The sequence below is a fragment of the Acartia tonsa genome, chromosome 7 (genome assembly GCF_053477335.1).
Source record: "Acartia tonsa isolate MP-2025a chromosome 7, ASM5347733v1, whole genome shotgun sequence".
Classification (NCBI taxonomy): Eukaryota; Metazoa; Arthropoda; class Copepoda; order Calanoida; family Acartiidae; genus Acartia; species Acartia tonsa.
This window is the reverse complement of record NC_137266.1, coordinates 37,191,126-37,212,729: the sequence shown is the minus strand read 5'-3', so window position 1 is coordinate 37,212,729 and position 21,604 is coordinate 37,191,126. Positions and strand designations below refer to the sequence as shown.

Here is a 21,604-nt window from a genome sequence, read left to right as displayed (position 1 = left end):
GACTTATCATTTGATTGATTATTTTCCATCATTATGATATCCATAAAAGCGAAGCTCTGAAGCGGTAGGACAAACGAACTTGAACTCTTTTAACGATTTTAGAGTTGTTAGGCTTTCTAAATTATACCTAACTGTTATAGGAATCCTTATGCAAAGTTTTAAATCGAGAGGACAACTCTAACTTTAGTAAAATTAACGAAAAGAGATGACCGTTACCTAACCTTTACGGAAGGACGGACCAACTCTAATTATAGAAAAGCTTCGCTTTTAAGAATAAAAATAAATAAATTTTAGGTTTTCTGGTGAGATTAAGAATCTGATCTATGCAGTAGACGAATTCGCCCAACCTACCAATCAAAATATGATGGCTTATAAGGTAAGTTTTCTATGTATAACAAATTTATATTCAAAACATCTTAAAACTAAATAAGTTAGTATAATATTCATTAAAGCTTTAGTTATTTCAGGGCAGGTTTTATACTATTCTATGTAAGTGTAACGCTCTTTTTATACTTGAAAACCCCCATATTTTACCTAGATTTTTTTTCAGTTTTAAAGATATTTTCTCCACCCTGAAATAACCTTAAAAGGAGATTATACTGGTACCCAAAGTTTTACTCTGTCATTCGTTGACTTGAGTGAAATCTTGATTGGTTGGTACAAACTAATTGTGGTTAAACTTTTCCACCAATAACTTTAATCTATATAGAATAGGTATAAATCAATTTATTGTTCATTGTCTTATTCCTATAAATCCCTGCTAAAATCTAAGATTTCCAAAATTAATGTTGCCTTCAAAATATTTAATTTGTAAAAGAATATAAATATATTGTGTATTTATTTTATATACTTTTATACTTATCTTTTATGAATATGTTATGTATTAGTGTATTTGACTAATAGTATGATGTATGTGTATATTTGTGTATATAACTCAATATGATGATAATGATAGCGTGCAAATGATTATTTTGTGTAGTTTGTGTGTGTGTGTGTGTGTGTTATTGTGTGTGTCATGTGTGAGTGTATATTTGTTTGTGTTTGTTGATCTGTGATAATGTGGTATTGTCATCCCTCTTACTCCCTTTATTTAGAGACCAATCTCAATTCCATTAACCCACACCATATAAATCCTTTTCCCTAAATAAATACTAACAGAAGCAAAGAAACTACCTTAAAAATGCATTTCAATGGAACTGTGCAGGGACATGGTTTCAGCTATTTTAATGAGCTGGAGACTTTATTCTAAACTTAGATTTATATCCATCCAAAAAAAACCTAAAAAAATGAAGATTATACTTGAAAAATATGAAGTATTTCCACATTTATCAAACTGTTCAAGTTTTGATATCTTAAAAGGTAAATTGGTGACATGGTAGACATGAGACATTTTGAGTAAAAAATTGAAAAAAATGCTTTAGCTTGTACACATTTATAACACATTATTATGAAATGTTAATCAAATGTAAAAAGAAAAAGCTTATACAGTTAAAGTGATAGAAGTTTTTAATGATCAAAATTAATAGTGCCTTAGACTTTGGTATTATAATTTGGATCTGGGTTTTGAAACAAAAGCATGCAGTAAGTGGATGTATAACCCTTTTGTCAAAATAGAGGGGATTTGATAAAACCCCTGAGGTATTTACATCCTTTAAACCTTAACATCCCCCTTGACTTTTTCAAGTATCCGTTAAAAACTTTCAGAATCAATAATCAATCTTTGAAGATGTAATGTTTTTTGATTCATTATCAACAAAAAAATAAGCTTATATCATATTCTATCAATAAAGTTATCATTTGAAAACATATGGAATCTAATAAGAAATATATTGAAAAGATATGGAAACACTCAAAAACTCTAAATGTATATTTGTGGAATAAAGAGAATATTGAATGTTGTCGCACATCTTTCTGCAAACCTTTGCAGGCAAATTGATATCTTGCAAAATTGAAATAGAAATATCACAAATAGAATAGCAACTTCTGATAAATAATATCTTAATGGTATCAAATTTCATTTGTAAATAAATATTTATTTGAAATTAGATAATCAGGGCAAATATATTAATTTTAGATTATTTATAATTTAAATATTTATTTATAGTTTACACGGATTTATGTTTTTGAAAAGGTCTTCATACTTAAATAAAAAAATGTAAAAACTTTGGATCTGAAAATAAAATTTTGAAAAACACATAACTGGAAGGAGAGAAAGAGGGAAATGAAAAAACATGAGATGCTAATTTCATCTGATTCAGAAGAAAAGTGCAGCAAGATAAATTGCACATTTATTTTGGATTTCCATTTTTTTCTCCAGTGCAATATATTTCAGTTCCATCTTCTTACCTCACATTGAAATAAATATCTTCCAGTTTCATGGAAAAGAGAATTAATAGAATTATAATCAAAACAACTTTTTGCTTTTTATATTTTAAGTTGATTATTTAATGTGAACCATTTTTTGTAAAGATTTTGTGTTTATCAAGATCTTATTTAATTTTCCAAGGCTTGATTTAACATTCATTTAATACTAGCAACTATGCCAACAATTCACTTTTTTTTTGTTTAAAAAAGAAAAGAAAAAAATTAAGGTATAATTTTTCCTAATCATAATTTACAGTCAGACAGTACAGAGACCCACTACCAAAATAGTTATACATCTTCCTTGACCTATATAAAGCTTCACTGTAAAGGTGAACTATTTCAGTCAAGAGTTTAGTAAGATCTTTATGTATAAAAACACACCCAAACATCCTATTCTTCTTATATAAGGATTATTTTAGGATTAAATGTATATTGTAAATGTGAAATTTTAGTTGACATTACAATTTTATAAATGAATAGAATTATAAATTCTATTGTTAACATATTTTTCAGCAAAGTTAAACAAAAGGATTATAAGAAATCACATTGAGATTACATAGCAGAAATTTGAAAATTGGAAATCCTTAATCTCATTTAATTCTTTTGAAACATTAAAAAGAATTAAAAATTCCTGAATAAAAGTAATATTTGATCTTATAGAAATAATTAACTTGATTATTATTTTCAGCAGCTAGCTTAAAACTTTAGAATCCTTTATGTAAAAAACTAAATAAAAGATTTTTGCTTTCATGATATATGATAAATTTTCCAAAAACATTATATATTATTTGAAATTTTACTAAATAAATATAATAATTTGACACATAATTAGTACATTTCAGCAAAATAATTATAAATTTGGAAATTCCAAACAACATATCAGTTTTTTTTTAACATACACTTGTTTCTTCTACCAAGCTTATGGGCAGGTAGGTATGGAAAAAGCCTGAAACCACCCCAAGACATTTACAAAGCTTCTCTGAAAAGTGCAACTCATTTGGATAAGCATATTCTGAAATTTTTGGATAAGATGGTCAAGTGTTCAAATCAGATAGATATTTTTGTTACCAAAATCTTTGGGAGTTATTTGAAGCAACCTGTATAGTTAGGGCCAAAATTTGTAAACCGCTGTTTCAAAAAGTGTTTCTGATATGTGAACCAGTGAATCTAGGAAGAAAAAACTTGTGGTTAAAAATTGTTGTAAGTGAATAAGTCTAGAGGTCAGCCAAATTAGGACAGGGCTTACCAGATTATCCAGTAATATTTAAGTGTGTGTGTGTGTGTGTGTGTGTGTGTGTGTGTGTGTGTGTGTGTGTGTGTGTGTGTGTGTGTGTGTGTATGTGTGTGTGCGTATGTGTGTGTGTGTGTGTTTGTGTAAGAGAGAGAAGAAGTAATAATATAGTCATAAGAAGTAAAAGGGGAAAAACCAAAGTAATACATGTTTCTGTCTTTACTCTGATAAGAACAAGTATTTGTGTGTGTGTGTAGATTATATTGTGTGTGGTGTTTGTGTGTGTGATTGTGTGTGTGTGTATGTGTGATTGTATGCATATGTCTGTTAATGATAATCCTTTTATAATCCTATACAGTATTAACTTAAAAGGTATTATGGTCAAGTCTTTGATTGGATTGGCCGTTTTATGAAATACAAAGCTTTTCTGCAATTTACTTTCTCTATCCGTCCGTCAATTTGGTAAAATAATTGGAAAATGGAAGTCTTCTGAAATGTCTCGTGTAGATTTCTCTACTCTAGTTACTTCTTCGTCAGGCTATCACTATGTTCCTAAATAAATCTATAAAGAAAACGGTAATTAATAGCTGTTTAATGTGAAAGGCTTCAACTTTACTTATAAAGAATTTTCGGGTTCTAGCCTAAAAAATTCCTAAAATGTTAATAAATATTTTAGAATTATAATAGATATTGCAAAAAAAATTTAATTATACAATTACAATGGTACAGACGTTAATAACATAGATTTAAAAAAAATTGTTTTAAAAATATTATTATATGGGTTTTGTCATACTTGTTATTATTATCATTTTATATCTGGGCCCTTTTTTTGAAAGACTTTTTTACATTTTTTTCTAAAAGACTTTTAATGACCATTTCTAATTTGTTCTATTGGGGACCTTTATATATTTCATACTTTGCAAAATTTTTACGTAAGGGGGAAGGGGGTTGAAATTAAACATTACTCCAAAATAAATCTAACATTATCCTTAGTTGTCCACAGAAATCCTTGACCTTAGTATGCAGATTTCAACTTCACTGCCTTTTTACATTCTGTCCTTTAATCAATCTTTTTTTATAACACTTAACCAGGAGTGCAGGGAGAAGATAATAAACGATAAATCCCCAGACCAATAATCATAAACCAAAAAAGAACTTTATTGGGAATAAGTAATTTTCCCTGTGTGTTATAAGGCGTTGATTTGAGTCCCACTGTTTTATTTCTTCGTTAAGATCTGACTAACCACTGAACGAGTTCTTCAAATTTGTTCTTAGTGGGTTTTATTTAAAGTTTTCCATATAGGCTTTTGAAGAAGCCGCCTGTATACCAAATAGAGTATTTTGGTAAAGGGTTAATCTTTTCTTCTACAATCCCTTTTCAAGTTGAAAGTAACTTTTAGCCTTGATCTTTCTAGTTTAGATTATAAAACAAGTTCTAACCTTGTTATGTAATCTTCTCCTCAGTTTCTCTAGCATTATTTTATTTAATAGTGACTGCGTCCCTAGATATCCAAGGAATGGGGGGGAGGGGGGGGGGAGAAGGGTAAAACGGTGAATACCTCCCACAAACTTTGAAACCCCTCATTTGACCCCTTCAAATTTTTAAAATGCATTAGATTACTCCCTTCAAACCTTTAAAAACCCCTTATTTTACCCTTCTCAAAATTTTGCCCTTAAACCTTTAGTCCTTATATTACCCCTTTCAAAATAAAATAAAAACCGTAGACGTACCTGCCTAACACCATGGGTTTTATCCAAAGTGGGAAGATTTGGTAACCTCCGAGTAACTAATAGTATCTGTGTCCCTATTAATAGGGTTTTAGTCTTAGTTTTAGGGCTTTAATATAACATTTTCTTATTCTACCTAATATAAATTTTCGGGTATAGTCCTTTTCACGACATCCCTCCATAAGGAGCGATTCTTCGTATTTTTAAAATGGCTTTTAATAGGTTATTTTAGGTTAGGTTATATTGTGTTAGGTGATTGCCCCACAGGGTTAGGTAATTGGCCCCGCAGGGTTAGAGCCCCCCGCAGGGGCTAGAAATAGGAGAAAAGCTACTGTGAAAAATACGAAGAATCGCTCCTTATGGAGGGATGTCGTGAAAAGGACTATACCCAAATTTTCTAAAATAAATTGTTATTTTCTCCCTTTATTCCAACCTCATTTAATTTAAATATCTCTCTTTTTAAAAGCGAAGCTTTTCTATAATTAGGGTGGGTCTGTCCGTACGCCAGTTAGCTCTTTTCGTTAATTTAAACAGATTAGAATTGTCCTATCGATTCCAAACTTTGCATGATGATTCCTGTAGTAGTTAGGTACAATTTAGAAAGCGTAGTAACTCTATAATCAACACCAGAATGTCACTACGTCAATTTTAAACATGTCGATTTTTAACTTTTTTGACAACACATTTTTGTATGTTAAAATTATCCGATTCTTATGATTTTTTGAAAACTGATTTCTATTACAACAAGGTACAATGTTATAAGCGAAGCATCTCTATAAGCAAGTCTAAAAAATGTAAGTATATCCTTGAACAGTATCATCTATTTATGCAGTTTTGCAACAAATTTACTTACAATTTTGTTTGTAATGATGCATTAATATTCTGTTGATTCAGTTCTGACAATCTACAAGTGTTAATGTTCGTTGTCCTTCCATTTCAGAGCTTCGCTTTATGGATGATGTCATGCTTGTTCTCCTTCTATCTATTTTTTCTCTATTTTCTTTTTCTCACTCAGTGTTTTCTAGTTGATCTGTGTTTGTACCTATATTGCAGATAATGTCTTTTTACAAATCTGTGTTTGCTTACAATTATTGGATGGCTCTATCTATCTATTATACTGTTGGATATTTAGATAGATAGATAGATAAATATTTATATCTAAACTAAAGACTTTGCAAAAGAATATATAAGGAGTATAGCTTAACCATAAACAGGCATATTTCATTGACTTTTAAACAACTTCCTTAAAATTTGTTTTGTAGAACAATACTGAAAATTTGAAATCTAACTATATTTATAATATCTTATAACAGCTGTTATTTGCTTACTACATAAATATCAAATGTCCATAGAAAAGGGAACATTGGTCTGTAAATTTCATTGGTACTGCAAAATTTATGTTATTTATGAGCTTAAAAACTTTGGGTACTTAATTGTGTTGAATTATGATTGGTTGGTTCTCTACTTTTTAACCAATAATTTACGTATGTAAAAGGAGTAATTTTGTTTATCATCATTATGGACGTATACCAATTTATCATTGTCTTATCTCATAAGATTTCTGCAAACGACATATCTTTCTATCTTAATGCCCCTTTAGCATCTTCTGTTTGTTTAATTCATTAGGTATCTAACTATCTATCTGCATAACTATCTATCTTTCTATATTTGATGTCTTTTTACACATGTAGTGTTTGCTAACTATATTTGCCCGAAGCCACAGGATGGAACTAGGCTTAGTTCAGAAACAGAAATGACAAAAAAATGATTGAGCGACAAACGGACAAAGTGAGTTATAGAGCAGATGTCCAGTTTTCATAACAAAGAAAAGAAAGAGATTGAATATGCAAAAAATACAAATCTTGCGCATATGTCATAGGAATCTTTACTAAAAATTTGAGCTGTCTCTCTTTGATAGCATCTTAGAAAATCCTCCACGTACAGACTTGAAGTCTGCCGAACAAAAGTACAAAGTGAATTATATAAAAAGAATAAAAAGATTATGATAGGGTAAATCAATAAATATATAAATGATTTTTTAGCATGAGTGACATACTAACGGATAAAGTAAATTGTATACTTTATGTTCTTTTATAATGGGTATCTTAACAACAAACAATCACCAGTTTATCTAAAAAAATTTAGATTTTGGTATTAATCTAAGCCTAATATTTTATATATAGAGTGTATAGAGCATGTTTGCAGAAGATATTTAGTATTTAGGCTTATACAAATATCAGTTTTGACCCCCATCCCCCCACTACATACCAACTTCCTTCTTATATTTGCCCTTTCCCTTCTAAATCGGTGTTCAGTCGAGTTGTCATAATGACAGTCTGTCTACAGCTTAGAATCTTACCAGCCTCTGAACCGATATGATTCTCCCTACATTAATGGAAGGCTTTTAACTACTTTTGGAAATGGCTCTTTAACCTTCCAAGAATAATCGCTGCTTGAAGGATAGTTACCATCCACGTACTGACGTATAGACCCTAATTGTAGAAAAGCTTCGCTTTTACTCAGACAGTAGGAAAAACGAACATCAACACTTGTAGAGTGTAAAAACTAAGCATAATATCAGTTTAAAAGTATACACAAAATTGTACATAATTTATTGCAAAATTTAAAAAAAAAACTGGATTCTTATGAGGGATGTACTTTGTAAGGAAAAAATAAATATATGAATGCACAAAAATATATGATAATAACATAATAATATAAATCCTAAATATATTTATCTAATCTACAGATTATAGATCAGGGTCTCAAATACATTCAGGAATGGAGGGAATATAGAAATGAAAATTTCACTGGTACCCAAAGTTTTATAACCACGTTATTTTTAGTTTTACTTGTTGAATTTTTATTGGATGTTCAAAACTTTTCATCCAATAATATTAATCTACAAATAATTTGATTATTATTATTTGGGATGTATATCAATTTATCACTTATTGACTTATCCCTTAAGATCCCTGATTACATTAGTATCAGTGTGCCCTAGTACTAGCACAAGCGCATATTGTTATAGACGCAAAGTGTTTTATCCCACAAAATAAAGTAGTAAGCTTTTTTTGTCTGTAGCGAAATATCTCGCTAATCGCCGGACAGATATGGTTCTCCTTTACAGTAAAGATTCTTTTGGATCCAGGGAAGGTTTATAACTATTATGAAGATGGTAACTTCATCCACCTAAGAGAAATTTCCCCTAAAAAAATTACAACCCTCCCAAAAACATTTTGTTTTAACTGTGACTTTTAAAAACTTTTAAAATGTAAATTGTGGAGCGGGCCGACTTCTAAATAACTTGATTGCCCCTTGATGCATCTAGGGGCGTAGCCTCTAATATTTTTGCATAAAGTATCAATAAGAGGGTAATCTATGCTGTAGTAATAATTTGCTATTGTCAATATTTGATAATATAATACATTTTGCAGAAGTGTATGCACACTATGAGTATTGGTAAACGTAAATTAATCTTGTCAGTAAATCACGGATTACCCCTTTATTGTATTTCTTAAAAAGTTATTTTTTATTATACCTAATTGGGATATTACATATCATATCCTTACCTAAAAAGCATTATATATATACTAAACTTAGATATAATGATAATTGGTTTTCAACTGGCGAAATAATGTATTTGTGTAAATTATGTCTATTTTTAGCATATATCCTTATTTTTTTTTATTTTCCTTTACTTATCAGATTTGCAATTTGATGCTAAAAATTAGAAATCCCGCGTTTACTTTTGAAATAAATGGAAAATAATACGGGTGTAATTTGTTTGCCTAACCACTTTTTGGTGTCCTAATCCTGCGTTGGAACCCAGTATCAAATGTTACCTTGATAAACTAAAAAAATATTATTTTTGATTGCATTGAAAAAATCATAAGCTCTATAGATAAAAACTATTGGTTGAAAAGGTTGGATATTGCTAGTTTTAAAAAGCCAATCAAGTACTAATAAAATTAACCAAAGATTAAGGCCAGCAAATGAGTGAGAGTGTATAATTAATATCTTAGGGTACCTTTAACAGTTTACAGTCTAATGTCCGCTTCCTCCCTGAGAATAACTTACTAGTAAATAAAATTCAAATACATTTAGTGTAAGTGATAAAACACCAATAAATATTTATCAGATTATGATTATTGATCTGTCAATAAAGTATGGCTGCCCTTTTGCAATATGAATAAAAGTTATCATAAGTATTTATTTATTTTTATCCAGGAAAGAAGGGGTAGGTCAATGGGCAATAATTGGTAGTGCAGCTATTTTCAAAGTAACCTGGATATCCAAATTGAATGCGATCTTAATTTGGTGTATCTCTAAATAAAATTTTGCTATGTTATGAAGTTTATACGGTAAAATACCCATCAGACAACGAATCCTTTAATTGCATTAATTGCTTGGAAGTCCTAAATGTTCTTAAAATTTACTTATGTCTGTTTTAGCCAAGGCAATTCAATTTCACTAACAATCTATTTCAAACACCTGACATAGAAGTAGTAGGACCTATGTAGTTTTAACGTATTTAGTTATGACTCGGTGTCATTTTTAAAATAAGTCGTTTGACCGTCGATATTAAATTTAAAATTTTATATATCTGGAAACAATCAATTTTACTTAACCATATCAAGATTATTTTTCTTAAACTCTACAGTTTCGGAGCTTCGCTTTTATGGATATTGGCAACTTTGTAACAGTATGAATAAAAGAATAATTATAATAATCATATTTCTGAGTGTTTAGGCGAAGATATTAGGGTGTTTTTCTACATATTTGACTCTTTATCAAAAGTAATAGGATTTTTAAGTGTCTGTGCCGAAGGACCTCGCTAACCTAAGAACGAATTTGTTTACCTTTTAACTTTTTTATTTTAGAAGTTGGACATACCTTCGAAAAAAGAATTGGGCATTATATCTCCTAAATCAGAAATTCTGTTCATAAGTTTTTTTTTGAAAATAATTTTTTTGGCTAAAACAAATGGCGAAAATGAAGGAACACCTAATAAGGATATGTATTTTTCAATATCTTAAATGTTTTCAATATATAAATAGAACAAATATTTATATGTATATCTTAATGTATTTATTTTTACACTCTATTTTGTATTTATAATGTTTTTCTTTATTTATATACTAGCGGTTACGCCCCCTAGAGGCCTCTAGGGGCACTTGAGGAGGGGATAGTCGAATTTGATAACCCAATTTATTTTTTTAGATTTTAAAAGAAAAAGTAAAAAAAAAATTTTTTTTTGGGGGGGGAATTCTTTTTGGTGCGATTTCTCTTAGTTGGGGGTTGGTGGTAACTTTCCCCAAAATAGTTATAAACCTTCCCGGGACCTATGTATAGTTACCCTGTTAAGGATAACCCGATCGGTTCAGCGGTTAGCGAGATCCTTTGGTACAAACACACAGACAGACAAACAGACATCCTGTTACTTTAGTATATAAAAAGAAGCAGCTTGCTTCTATATGTTTATCTATCTAGTTATCTATATCTCTTATTTTCTGAGAGGGATAGGACATTAAAAGTAAATTATTTTGAAAGTCAAAGTTTTCTATTATCTATGTATCTTAGGATGTAAGATTGACCCAGGCTGACCACTGTCTGCATGAGAATCCTTGCCAGCACAATGGTCTGTGTGTCAGCCTGGATCACGGGGCTGAGTGTGTATCTATCTATCTATATATCTCTCTATTTATCTGTCTATCTATCCTAGGATGTAAGATTGACCCAGGCTGACCACTGTCTGCATGAGAATACTTGCCAGCACAATGGACTGTGTGTCAGCCTGGATCACGGGGCTGAGTGTGTATCTATATATCTCTCTATTTATCTGTCTATCTATCCTAGGATGTAAGATTGACCCAGGCTGACCACTGTCTGCATGAGAATCCTTGCCAGCACAATGGTCTGTGTGTCAGCCTGGATCATGGGGCAGAGTGTGTATCTATCTATCTACATATCTATCTATCTATCTATCCTAGGATGTTAGATTGACCCAGGCTGACCACTGTCTGCATGAGAATCCTTGCCAGCACAATGGTCTGTGTGTCAGCCTGGATCATGGGGCAGAGTGTGTATCTATCTATCTACATATCTATCTATCTATCTATCCTAGGATGTAAGATTGACCCAGGCTGACCACTGCCTACATGAGAACCCTTGCCAACACAATGGTCTGTGTGTCAGCCTAGATCATGGGGCAGAGTGCGACTGTTCTGCCACAAGGTTTACCGGTGCTAGGTGCCAGCAAGGTATTATGCTATATTGATAGGATTAGGATGATTTTTTTCTGTACGTAGCGCAATAAGTAATAAGGTGATTTTTACCTTTCCGAAATAGCATACCACACAAACATTTGGCTTCTCTATTTTATGGTAGCCTCATATAGATCCTTGTTGTTTCAGGGTATTTCAATTTCAAGTTCAAGCCTTACGGATATTTTCTAAACCCTCCCTTACCTTTAAATGCAGAGCCACTGGATGCTATGTACTCAGCAATAAGAAGCTAAAACTTACTGACAGTTTTACTCATGCATTACTGTTAGAAAAATACTTAAGAAGGAAAAATGATAAAAATATAGTTAGTATTGTCAGGAATTGAGGGGTCATTGGACTGTAAGTTATTCTGGTATCCACGGTTTATTATTTGTTGGCTCAAAAACTTTAAGTTCTTTCATTGAATTGTGAATTTTTGGTTCCAAACTAGTTCAGACTATTCAATCAATAACTTAAATCAACATCAGATTAATTTTGTTTATCATTGGGGATGTACACAATTTTATTGTCCATTGCCTTATTCCTTAAATCTCTGATTATTATTTAGTTTCTTAAACAAGGACAGTTATGTCATTGTCCATAAGTAGAACAACAAATTTAAAACAAAAATGTTTTTTAGAAAAAAAAGGACTAAAGTTTTAGAAAAATATTCGTTAATTACGTTGTATTTTTAAAGTAAAATCATGCATGAAAGAGAAAGTATAGGAAGGGACTAAAAGGAAAGTTTACAGCTAAAATACTTTTAAAGAGTGACTTATAGCCATAGAATAGCTACGCATAATTAAAAGTTTTTAATCAAAGCATAATTAAACTAATTATGTATAATTTATAGGGTCTGATTAATAATTTTGAATTGTAATTGGTTGCATTTTTCATTGTTTGTCTATTAACCTCGTTTGTTAAGCTTTTAATAAGATCGTGCATTTTTAACGTGCATAGCGTGTTCTATAAGGATAGCACTTTATCGTATAATAGCTTGCAATAAAAATCTTCAAGAAGCAGAACAATAAATTTCGACCAGTCGTCAGGAATCTTAAGTGATGGGACATTGGGCGATTTTTCAACGATGGTAGAACGTAAATAAAATCTTTAGGGATTTGTTTAATTTGCAGTTTAACTTATTTTGCTTTACAGACATGTGCTGAGATATTTGGACTGGTTTTTAACAAAGGGGGAAGAAATAGAATATTTGGAATGATTACTAACCCCTCTCGCACGCATTTAACAAATCTATTAGTTACTATCTAATCTAATCACCCTTGTTATTATTTCAGAGCTGCAAGACGAAGTTGTGCGATTTTGGGGTTCAAGTTATCTCTCTGTGGATATTGCCAAGGCTGGGCCCAAGTCAGCCCCCCTACTAGCTGAATTGGATACAATTTCTTTCTATTTCAAGTAAGTGCAATTATATTTCCAGTATGGCTTTAAAACCGATTAATATCAGTTAGATTAAAACCAATTCTAAGCCATACTGAAAAATCAGGTAACATATCGTATTGTATACAGTTTTCTATAAATATAAAAATGTACAATTTTAACGTATTTATATCCGCGGAAAGCTGTTTAAAACTTTATAATGCGATGCGGTAAATAACTAATATACTGTTGTTAAACAACTGGTGTCGACGTGAACTATTAAAATTGTATGTCAACAAAATACTTACTTGTCTAACAGGACTGCGCCTGAGAGAAAGAGAGGGGACTTTTGATTTTGATTGTTTGGTTCATTAATCTAAGTATTCAAATGTTTTAATCACTTATTTTAATCTACAGAAGGTGAAATTTTTGTTTATAATCATTGGTGCTGTACAATGATTAATTTATCTGCCATTATCTTATTCCTTTAAATCCGTGACTGTGCCCACATATGACCTTGAAATTCCAAGTTTTGATAATTAGTTGGGAAATTAGGGAAAGTTGGCTAAAATTATGGTTAATTATTTTATACTTTCATAATGTATTATTCTTTTTATATTTACTTTCAGTTATTTAATTTGCCAATTAAACTTCTGATTTCTGATATTTTTCTCTTTATTTGTCTCTTTTTATCATTTTTTAGTCTACTTCATATCTTTCTATTTATTTTATCTCTCTCTCTTTTCTATATCCTATCATACTCTATCCATTTATCTAAATATTATCTATCTATTTATTTCTTTCTTTGTTTATATATCTATCTATATATCTAAATTCTAACAACCTTGCTAATCTTCATATCTTTCTATCCATCTCTGCCTCTCTCTCTCTCTTTATTTCTTTCTTCATCTTTCTTTTTCTCTTTTTTCTCTCTTTTTTTCCTCTCCATCCATTTATCTGCATATAAATATATCTATCTATCTGATTGCAGGTATCATAGATCTATCTATCTATCTCTCTTTCTCTCTCTCTCTCTCTTAATTTATCTATCTATCTATGTATCTGAATGTTAACAACCTTGCTAATTTTGGTAATTAGATTTACATAATATTAACTAATTACATAAGTTCATACAAAACAACACAATAACAATCTTTCAAATAAAAGTTTAAAAATGGGGAATCATAAATGGTGCTGTTCGTTTACCACTGAACCCCTACTCGCTTATTCAAATTTTTGTAAAACTTATTTCTAGCCTCTGCGGGGGGGCTCTAACCATACGGGGTCCTATCCTTATCGGGTATTCACTCTGTGTTGCCCTATTCCGGCGTTACATCATTCCCTTTAGATAAAACTTCTAACTTTAATCTAACCTAACATAGCCCATAATAATAATTAAAAGAAAAAAGTAAAAATATTTTGTTGTTTTTTAACCACTCCATTTTTTGGGGAGGGGATTTCAGTTGATCTTGAAAGCATAGCGATGATATTAATATAAACAAAAATGTTGGTTAACAAAAAAGTTGTCTTAAACCTAAATAAAATAAATGCTCTCATATAGGCCCAGTCGTTCTAGATATCTTTGACTCGCGTACTTTATTTCTGAATTAAATTGTAGATTTTTGTGGTAAAACTGACCCAAATTGATTATGTTAGAAATGGGTTAATAGATAATTAAGATAATAAACAGACTAGTTTCCAATTTGGTAATTGGCATCTGCAATTAAAAAAAAAACAGAAAATCAAATCACAAAACATTTTTGTAGAGTTTACTAAAACAAGGATGGTATCATCCTAAAAGGGATTCTATTAAAAAGGAAACATGTACTTATCTTAAAGACGCAATGCTACTGTTTTTATTTTTACAAGATTGGGGTAATCCCCTACCCCTGCTCCTTCCCAAAAAATTAATTAAAACATAATATGACCAGTACATATATTTATGAAATAAAGAGCCTAATCGGTCCAGCAGTTAGTGAGATCTTTAGCTTCAGAGGGATATATAGTGTTCTACTTTGTATTATAGATAGATAGCCATACACATGAAAAAAAAAGTTTCCCTTTGACTACAATCTATAATCATATAAAAGCTTTGTTTCTACTTAAAACTATTTCATTTTTTTTGTTAACAAATGCTTTTGGAATTTGACATTATTGTTTAATATCAAATGGATCTAGGTATATAAAGTAATTTTTCTTGTTGCAATTTTTTATTAAGTTTATTTTATATTTCACGCCTTAGGAAAAGAAAATTGTTTGCTTTTGCCTTCATAAGAATGAAAAAAAATATGTATTTATTACTCATCCTTGTTTGAAACTAACATGGTGTCTATGTGTCTTTGTGTTTGTACTAAAGGATCTCTAAAACCGCTGATGAAAGTAACATGGAATGTTGATAGTTATTTTTTGAGGGAGTACCTCCCCTTTTTTAAAGAGAAACCGTCCATCTAAAAAAATGCCCTTCCCCTTACCCCCAAAAAAATGTATTTACTTTTTCTTTATAAAAATAAAACGTAAAATGGAGGGTCAACCCACCCTTCTTTAATTCAATTGCCCCTGGAGGTAACTATGAAGTTTTCAGAACCTCTAAAACAGTGATCTCCAAATTTTGTTTATATGTATTTTTGTTAACTTTTCGTTACAGATTTTCTATTTTCCGTCTGTTGCTAATAATTTAATTTTCGATTGTCCTTTGCAATTTGTTCTTCTATATGTTTATGTTAGTTAATTGATGATAAATTATTTCATTTAAAACGTAAGTTTTTTTGAACTTATCTTAATTATATTTCTATTTATTTTTCAGGACTGATGCAAGCAATGGACTTCTTTATTTTTCTGGTAATTGTTTTTTAATTGCGCAGCTACTCTATAGTTAGGGTGTGTTCAAACTTACGTCCGATTATAAGTTTTTATATGTTTACAGAGGTAGGAGACATTGAGCTGTGAACTTTACTGTTACCTAAAGTTTTATTTTGTCGGCGTTTAAAATTTGGATACCTCTATTATTTTCTTGATTGGTTGGTTCACACCATCAGTGTCCAAACCTCTACGATAATGATTATAATTTACCGCAGGTATAATTTTGTTTATTATCATTTATTGTTCATCAGTATTCATAAATGTATCTCCATTGTTGATCCCTAAAACAATATTATATTGATTTTTTTGTGTTTAATAGACTATAAAAGTTTTTAAAGATCAATATAATAGATTTGAAATCTGCATAAAATTTTAAGGATTTTTTTATAAAATTCGTTTTTTATATAATTCTTTATTTAAAGGCGCAAATACGATTTAAGTTAATAAATTTTGACCAATAGGATAGCTGGATTGGAAACTACCTACGCTCTAATTGGTTGAATGATGTACGTCACTCTAGCTTCTCCAATCAGAGCGCAGATAGTTTTCAATCCACCAATCACAGATCTCAAAATTATTTAACTTAATTTGTATTTGCGCCTTTAAATAAAGAATTATATAAAAAAACTAATTTTATAAAAAATCCTTAAAATTTTATGCAGATTTCAAATCTATTATATTGATTAAAAATCTTTCCAACTTTTATAGTCTAGTGTTTAATTAATGTTAGTTTGAACTAATCAAAGTGTTTGATTCAATAACCAAATAATATAAGTATCATTCCAGTAGGCTTTGGACCCGTTTCATATCTCTAAATTTTATTGTAAAATCATAGTTATAGAAATAATCACTGTTTTGTTGGCCCTGAAAGGCCAGAGGAATGGGCTAAATTAATCTTATATTTTCTTATTTTAGCATACGAGGGAAACTACATGGCCTTAAGTTTATTGAATGGAGAACTAAAGCTGGACCTAAGAATTGGAACAGGAAGATTGAAAACTGGTGTTAGCAAAGCAAGGTAAATACATTCTTTATCTATCTATTTTTTCTATACATCTATTTACTATCTGAATTTATATTTATAAAAAAAGGGTAGTAAGGAAGTTTATGTGAATAAATTTTGCTCTTAACCGTAAAAAAAAGTACAGCTCTATATCATCTATTTATATCTCTATCTAGCTATCTATCTAACTATCTATTTCTATATATCTATCTACTTATTTGTGTAAAGAGGCAGTACTGAGTTAGATAAGAATCTATCTATCTATCTAACTGACTATCTATCTATTCAACTATCTATCTATCTATTTATATAAATGTGTAAAGGGATACTGCTGAGTCAGATAAAGAATTAATTAATCTCAATCTTTTCTAGAAAACATTCTCACTTTCTTTTTTCTTTCTTTCTTTCTTTTTCTTTCTACATAGTTGTAAAGATTTTATACAAGTCAAACTCTTGTAGTAGATTCTGATAAGACAATCAATTCTAAAATTGATGTACTTTTCCTAAAAATTTCCCCTTTCATTAAAATTATTGGTTTATAAGTGTGTACACTTTTAGTTTTAACCAACCAATCAGATTTACTTAGGAATACCCAGAGTTTTTAAGCCAACTAATATAAAACTTTGGGTACCACCAAAGTTATTTACAGTCCAAAGTTCTTTCTTTTCCTGGTTCATTCTAACTCTTGCAAATAATTCAAATTTTAACAAGGATGATAAAATCCATAATTAACAAAGCACAAATAACAATCATGCATGTATAAAGTAAATTATCAAACAAACGTAATAAAAAATAGTTATTTATAGAGTAAGTTTTCTGTTAAAAATGACACGTAGATTATACAGTATTAATATATTTTAAATACAAAATTAACTATATCTAACAATCTACAAATAAAATATATAAATATATTATTTATGAATAAGTAAGTTTTAATAAATAAATAATCATTTAATTTGTCCATTTGATTACATCTCAACCAGAAAAAGGAGGGAAAGAAATTTGGTAATATATCTTGTTTTTCATCTGATCCTTTACCTCCCCCCCAACCCCCATTTATAAAAAAATATTTCATATAAAAGTTGAGTCTGTCTAATCTATATGTACCGCTGGATCTTGTCAACAGCTGAACCTATACAGTAAAACTCTGCATAGGTACTGGGAAGGTTTATAACTATTTAGGAAGTGTATCACTTTCCTCCCAAGAGAAACCACAACTAGAAAAAAAGACTCCCCCTTTATCCTTTTTAATATAAGATGGGAGGAGGCAACCCTTTTTTTCTCTAAAGTACCCATAGAGGCCTTTAAGAGAATTGCTGCTTGCATTCACTAAAGTATTTAAGCTTACCCTATTCTTAAATAATTACGATATATCAAAATTTGAAAAAATAAATCTAGTAGAAAATGCTTAAAATTATTGAGTAGATTTTCTTAAATAAAGGCGGGTTAAAGAAAACATGATGGAAACTAAAATGTTTCTCTTCTTGGAAAATATTTTCTTATTAATTATTTATGATATTAATATTAAATTCCTACTTACAAAATAATGAAAAAATAATAGATTAATAAACAGATAACTTTTATATAATAAGAAATATCAAAAAATGTAAGAAAGATAAAAAGAAAATAATAAAACAAGATAAAATTATAGTTAAACATAACAAAAATGAGAAGCTTATTATCTTTATAATAAAAGAAGGATAAATATAAATATATAAAAAGGATGTTCAGTCAAGAGAAATAATGAAAAAATAATTACAAGTATTCTTTTTTTTTTCTTTTGTTACAGTTTTATAACATAGAACAAGGGTGATATTTTCCATTAGCTGAGAAATTTATAAGAAAAATTATTTCTATCAACATATCCAAGACTGTGGCTTTATAAGTAAGTAAGTTTGTTGCCTTGATTCTCTGAAGTTAGGATTCAGATGCAGGAGGAGATTAGAGGTGAGAATCCTTTGACCTTTGAGATTGGTAAGCTTCGCGCACAGCTGAGTGTATTCTACAAATCTTCCTCCTTACAATGTAAGGTTGCGTGATTATATTCTGACAAATTGCAACAGCATTTGTCATTCAAGTGCAATATCTATGAGGGGACTTGAACTAAGATTTTCCCAACCACAGTGTAGTGCGCTAACTGATACTCTATGGGACACCCCATGGCTTAATAAGTAGCGCACTGGCTCGTCAATAGCTTTGAATCTTGACTTGATACCGCGTCATAATCAAAGACTTTAATTGTTAGAGTAGGAGGAATGTTTTTTCACCTAAACAGGTGCAACTCATTACAAAGCACAGTTAGATCTTCAAGACATAGTTCTTGCAATCAAAGAGTTAATTGTCTGTTTGGTGTTACTTAATCCAATAGTGTTGTACAGAACTAAGTTAAATAATGACAGCAAATTATAACGTAAAAAAGGAATAAAAAACATTTATAAAGATGCAAATCTGAGCCTTTGGGTTGTGCTTTTGTGTAAACTATGTCTCTTGTTGTCCATTTACATAAGAAATAGTATCAAATCCTTTTCTTGAAAAGGAGCTATCCCCCCCCCCCCCCCACATTTTATTTGACAGATTTTGTTAACCAATGGATGACATTTTTTTTATGGGGAAGCTTCAAATAGATGAGAGATTTTTTTTTTTTTTGGGGGGGGGGCAGTGAAAAAAAAAGTTAAGAATCGATTTAAAAATATTTTTTTCTTTAAAAATAAACTTCATATTTGTTAAATTTATTCTAAGGAGGGTGGGATGAAACAACTACTTTTTAGGAGGCCTCTAAAGTCATATAAAGTCTAATGTTAACAGAATGTTTGTTAATCTTTATATCCACAGAATGATTTTGCTAACCACTGGACCGATATGGCTCTTCTTTATGTGGGAAGAAAAAACATTACCCAAATTTATTTAAACTTTAAAAAAAACTAAACTTGAAGGTGGTTGGTCCACCCCAACCCCTCTTTCAAGTGTCTCTAGAGGCGTTCATGTTAGTTAATATACATTGATACAAGGAGAAAAAGTCTAAAAGGAAGTCTCCTATATGAAAATAATGGATTCTACCAAAAAGTTACTATTAGAGATAAGTGATAAAAGAAGAGTAATTTCTGCACTTACCAGAGTTAGGATATTCTAACTTTTAGTTTAGGTAACACTAGCGGCTTCGCCCCTATATTACTTTTTGGCAAAATTTTAGATTTTTAAAAAGGTTTTACAAATTTATTTAGGGAGGGGTGGGGGGGAGTAGTCGACCATGTTGTCTTCTGTCTTTTAAAGCATTTAAACACTTGATCGAGCATTATCAGCCCAAAACGTGCGCCTGCTAAAATGCTTCACTGCTATAAAATCAAATGGTCTTCATTGTTTTTTTTTACATTTGATCCTCAATATAAAGAATGTAAAGATATATTTATTTCGATGAAAATAGGCACGACAACACAAAGCAACCTTTTTCAGCCCTCCCCCCCCCCTACCTTTTTTGAGAAAAAATACAAATGTGGGGTAGTTTTTCATTTGTTAGGTTATATTGAGTAATTGGTGGCCCCACAGGGGTTAAGCACAGGAAAAAAAAGCTAAACCCCTACATATTTTCAATTTATTAATAGGGGGGGGGGGGGGTATCAGTCTTCCACCCTTCACTTGTGGAAAAGACTAGAAAAATAAAAGAATATAATATAAAAGTGTTATTTATGTATATAATAGTTCTGTCACTCTTTACAATTACATTTCTTATTTATCCTTTTATAGTTAAGAATTTGATGGGATTGCCATTTACTTAATCTATTATTGTCTTTCATCAACCACTTTTACAAGTATATTTATGATTTAGATTTGTTATTTTATTTCATTAGAAAAAAAACAAAATAAGTTAGTTTTTTCCTATTGGTGTACTATCCCCACGAGATATGTAACCTAACCTAAAATAAGTTTTTATAATAAAAAAAATAATAGTCTATTTGTAATATGATAAAACCGCGGAAAAATCACTTAATCTAATCAAACGCCCCAATTTAACAGTTATGTCATTCTAGAATTGTGATTCTTATTTATTCTTTATAGTAAATGTTAGATAATGACATAAATACATTAATATTTAATTTTTGTATTGATGCTATGCTATAAGTTTATTTTGTATTGTAATGGTGTACTTTGAATCAGCGTAGCTATTTTATATCAGTTGGAAAAAATACGTAAGTCCGTCTTTTTGTCTTTAAAATACTAATTATCTTCATTTTCAGTGATTTTTTCTTGTTGTCAATCTATTGATTTTTTAGCTTGTAATTGTTGTGCTACTGAAACAGTTAGGAGAGTAAAACTTTTTTATAAAAGCAGAAATAAAATCTACGGGTTTTTTCATCTAAAAATGTTTCCATTTTCTCTTTCTTGACTAATATGATTTTTTGGGGGATTATAAAATTCATATCGGCCAACAAGATATCATTACGAAGAGAGGGGAAAATGGAATCATACATTACCTTTTTAAGAGGGACAAAACCGTAATCATAGATTACATTTCTGCTTTTTAAAAAAATATTTTCACCCTAATAACTGTTTTGCATATAATTTTACTTTTTTTTTAACAATTATTTGTTTGTTTAGGTTTAACGACAACGAATGGCATTCCGTAAGAATATTAAGAAAAAGTGAAAAGGTAGGTTTTAAGTACTTGTCGAAAAAGTAATTTTTGCAACTGAAATTTTTGAAAGAAAAAAAGACACATTGAAGATTTTGTAACCAATTGCTTTGCATCATACAGGACAGGGAAATGTATTCTAAAGAATA

General features: G+C 30.1%; 1 protein-coding gene across 1 annotated transcript in view; it reads left to right on the top strand.

Annotated features, from left to right (window-relative positions):
* Positions 1–21,604, top strand: part of LOC145324527 (neurexin 1-like) — a 45,177-nt gene that overhangs the window by 9,667 nt on the left and 13,906 nt on the right. The window contains exons 6-11 of the mRNA XM_080167110.1: positions 295–376; positions 11,451–11,586; positions 12,885–13,005; positions 15,770–15,804; positions 16,741–16,843; positions 21,422–21,473. Of these exons, the coding sequence (XP_080023236.1) occupies positions 295–376; positions 11,451–11,586; positions 12,885–13,005; positions 15,770–15,804; positions 16,741–16,843; positions 21,422–21,473 (529 nt within the window). The remainder of the gene's footprint in view (positions 1–294; positions 377–11,450; positions 11,587–12,884; positions 13,006–15,769; positions 15,805–16,740; positions 16,844–21,421; positions 21,474–21,604) is intronic.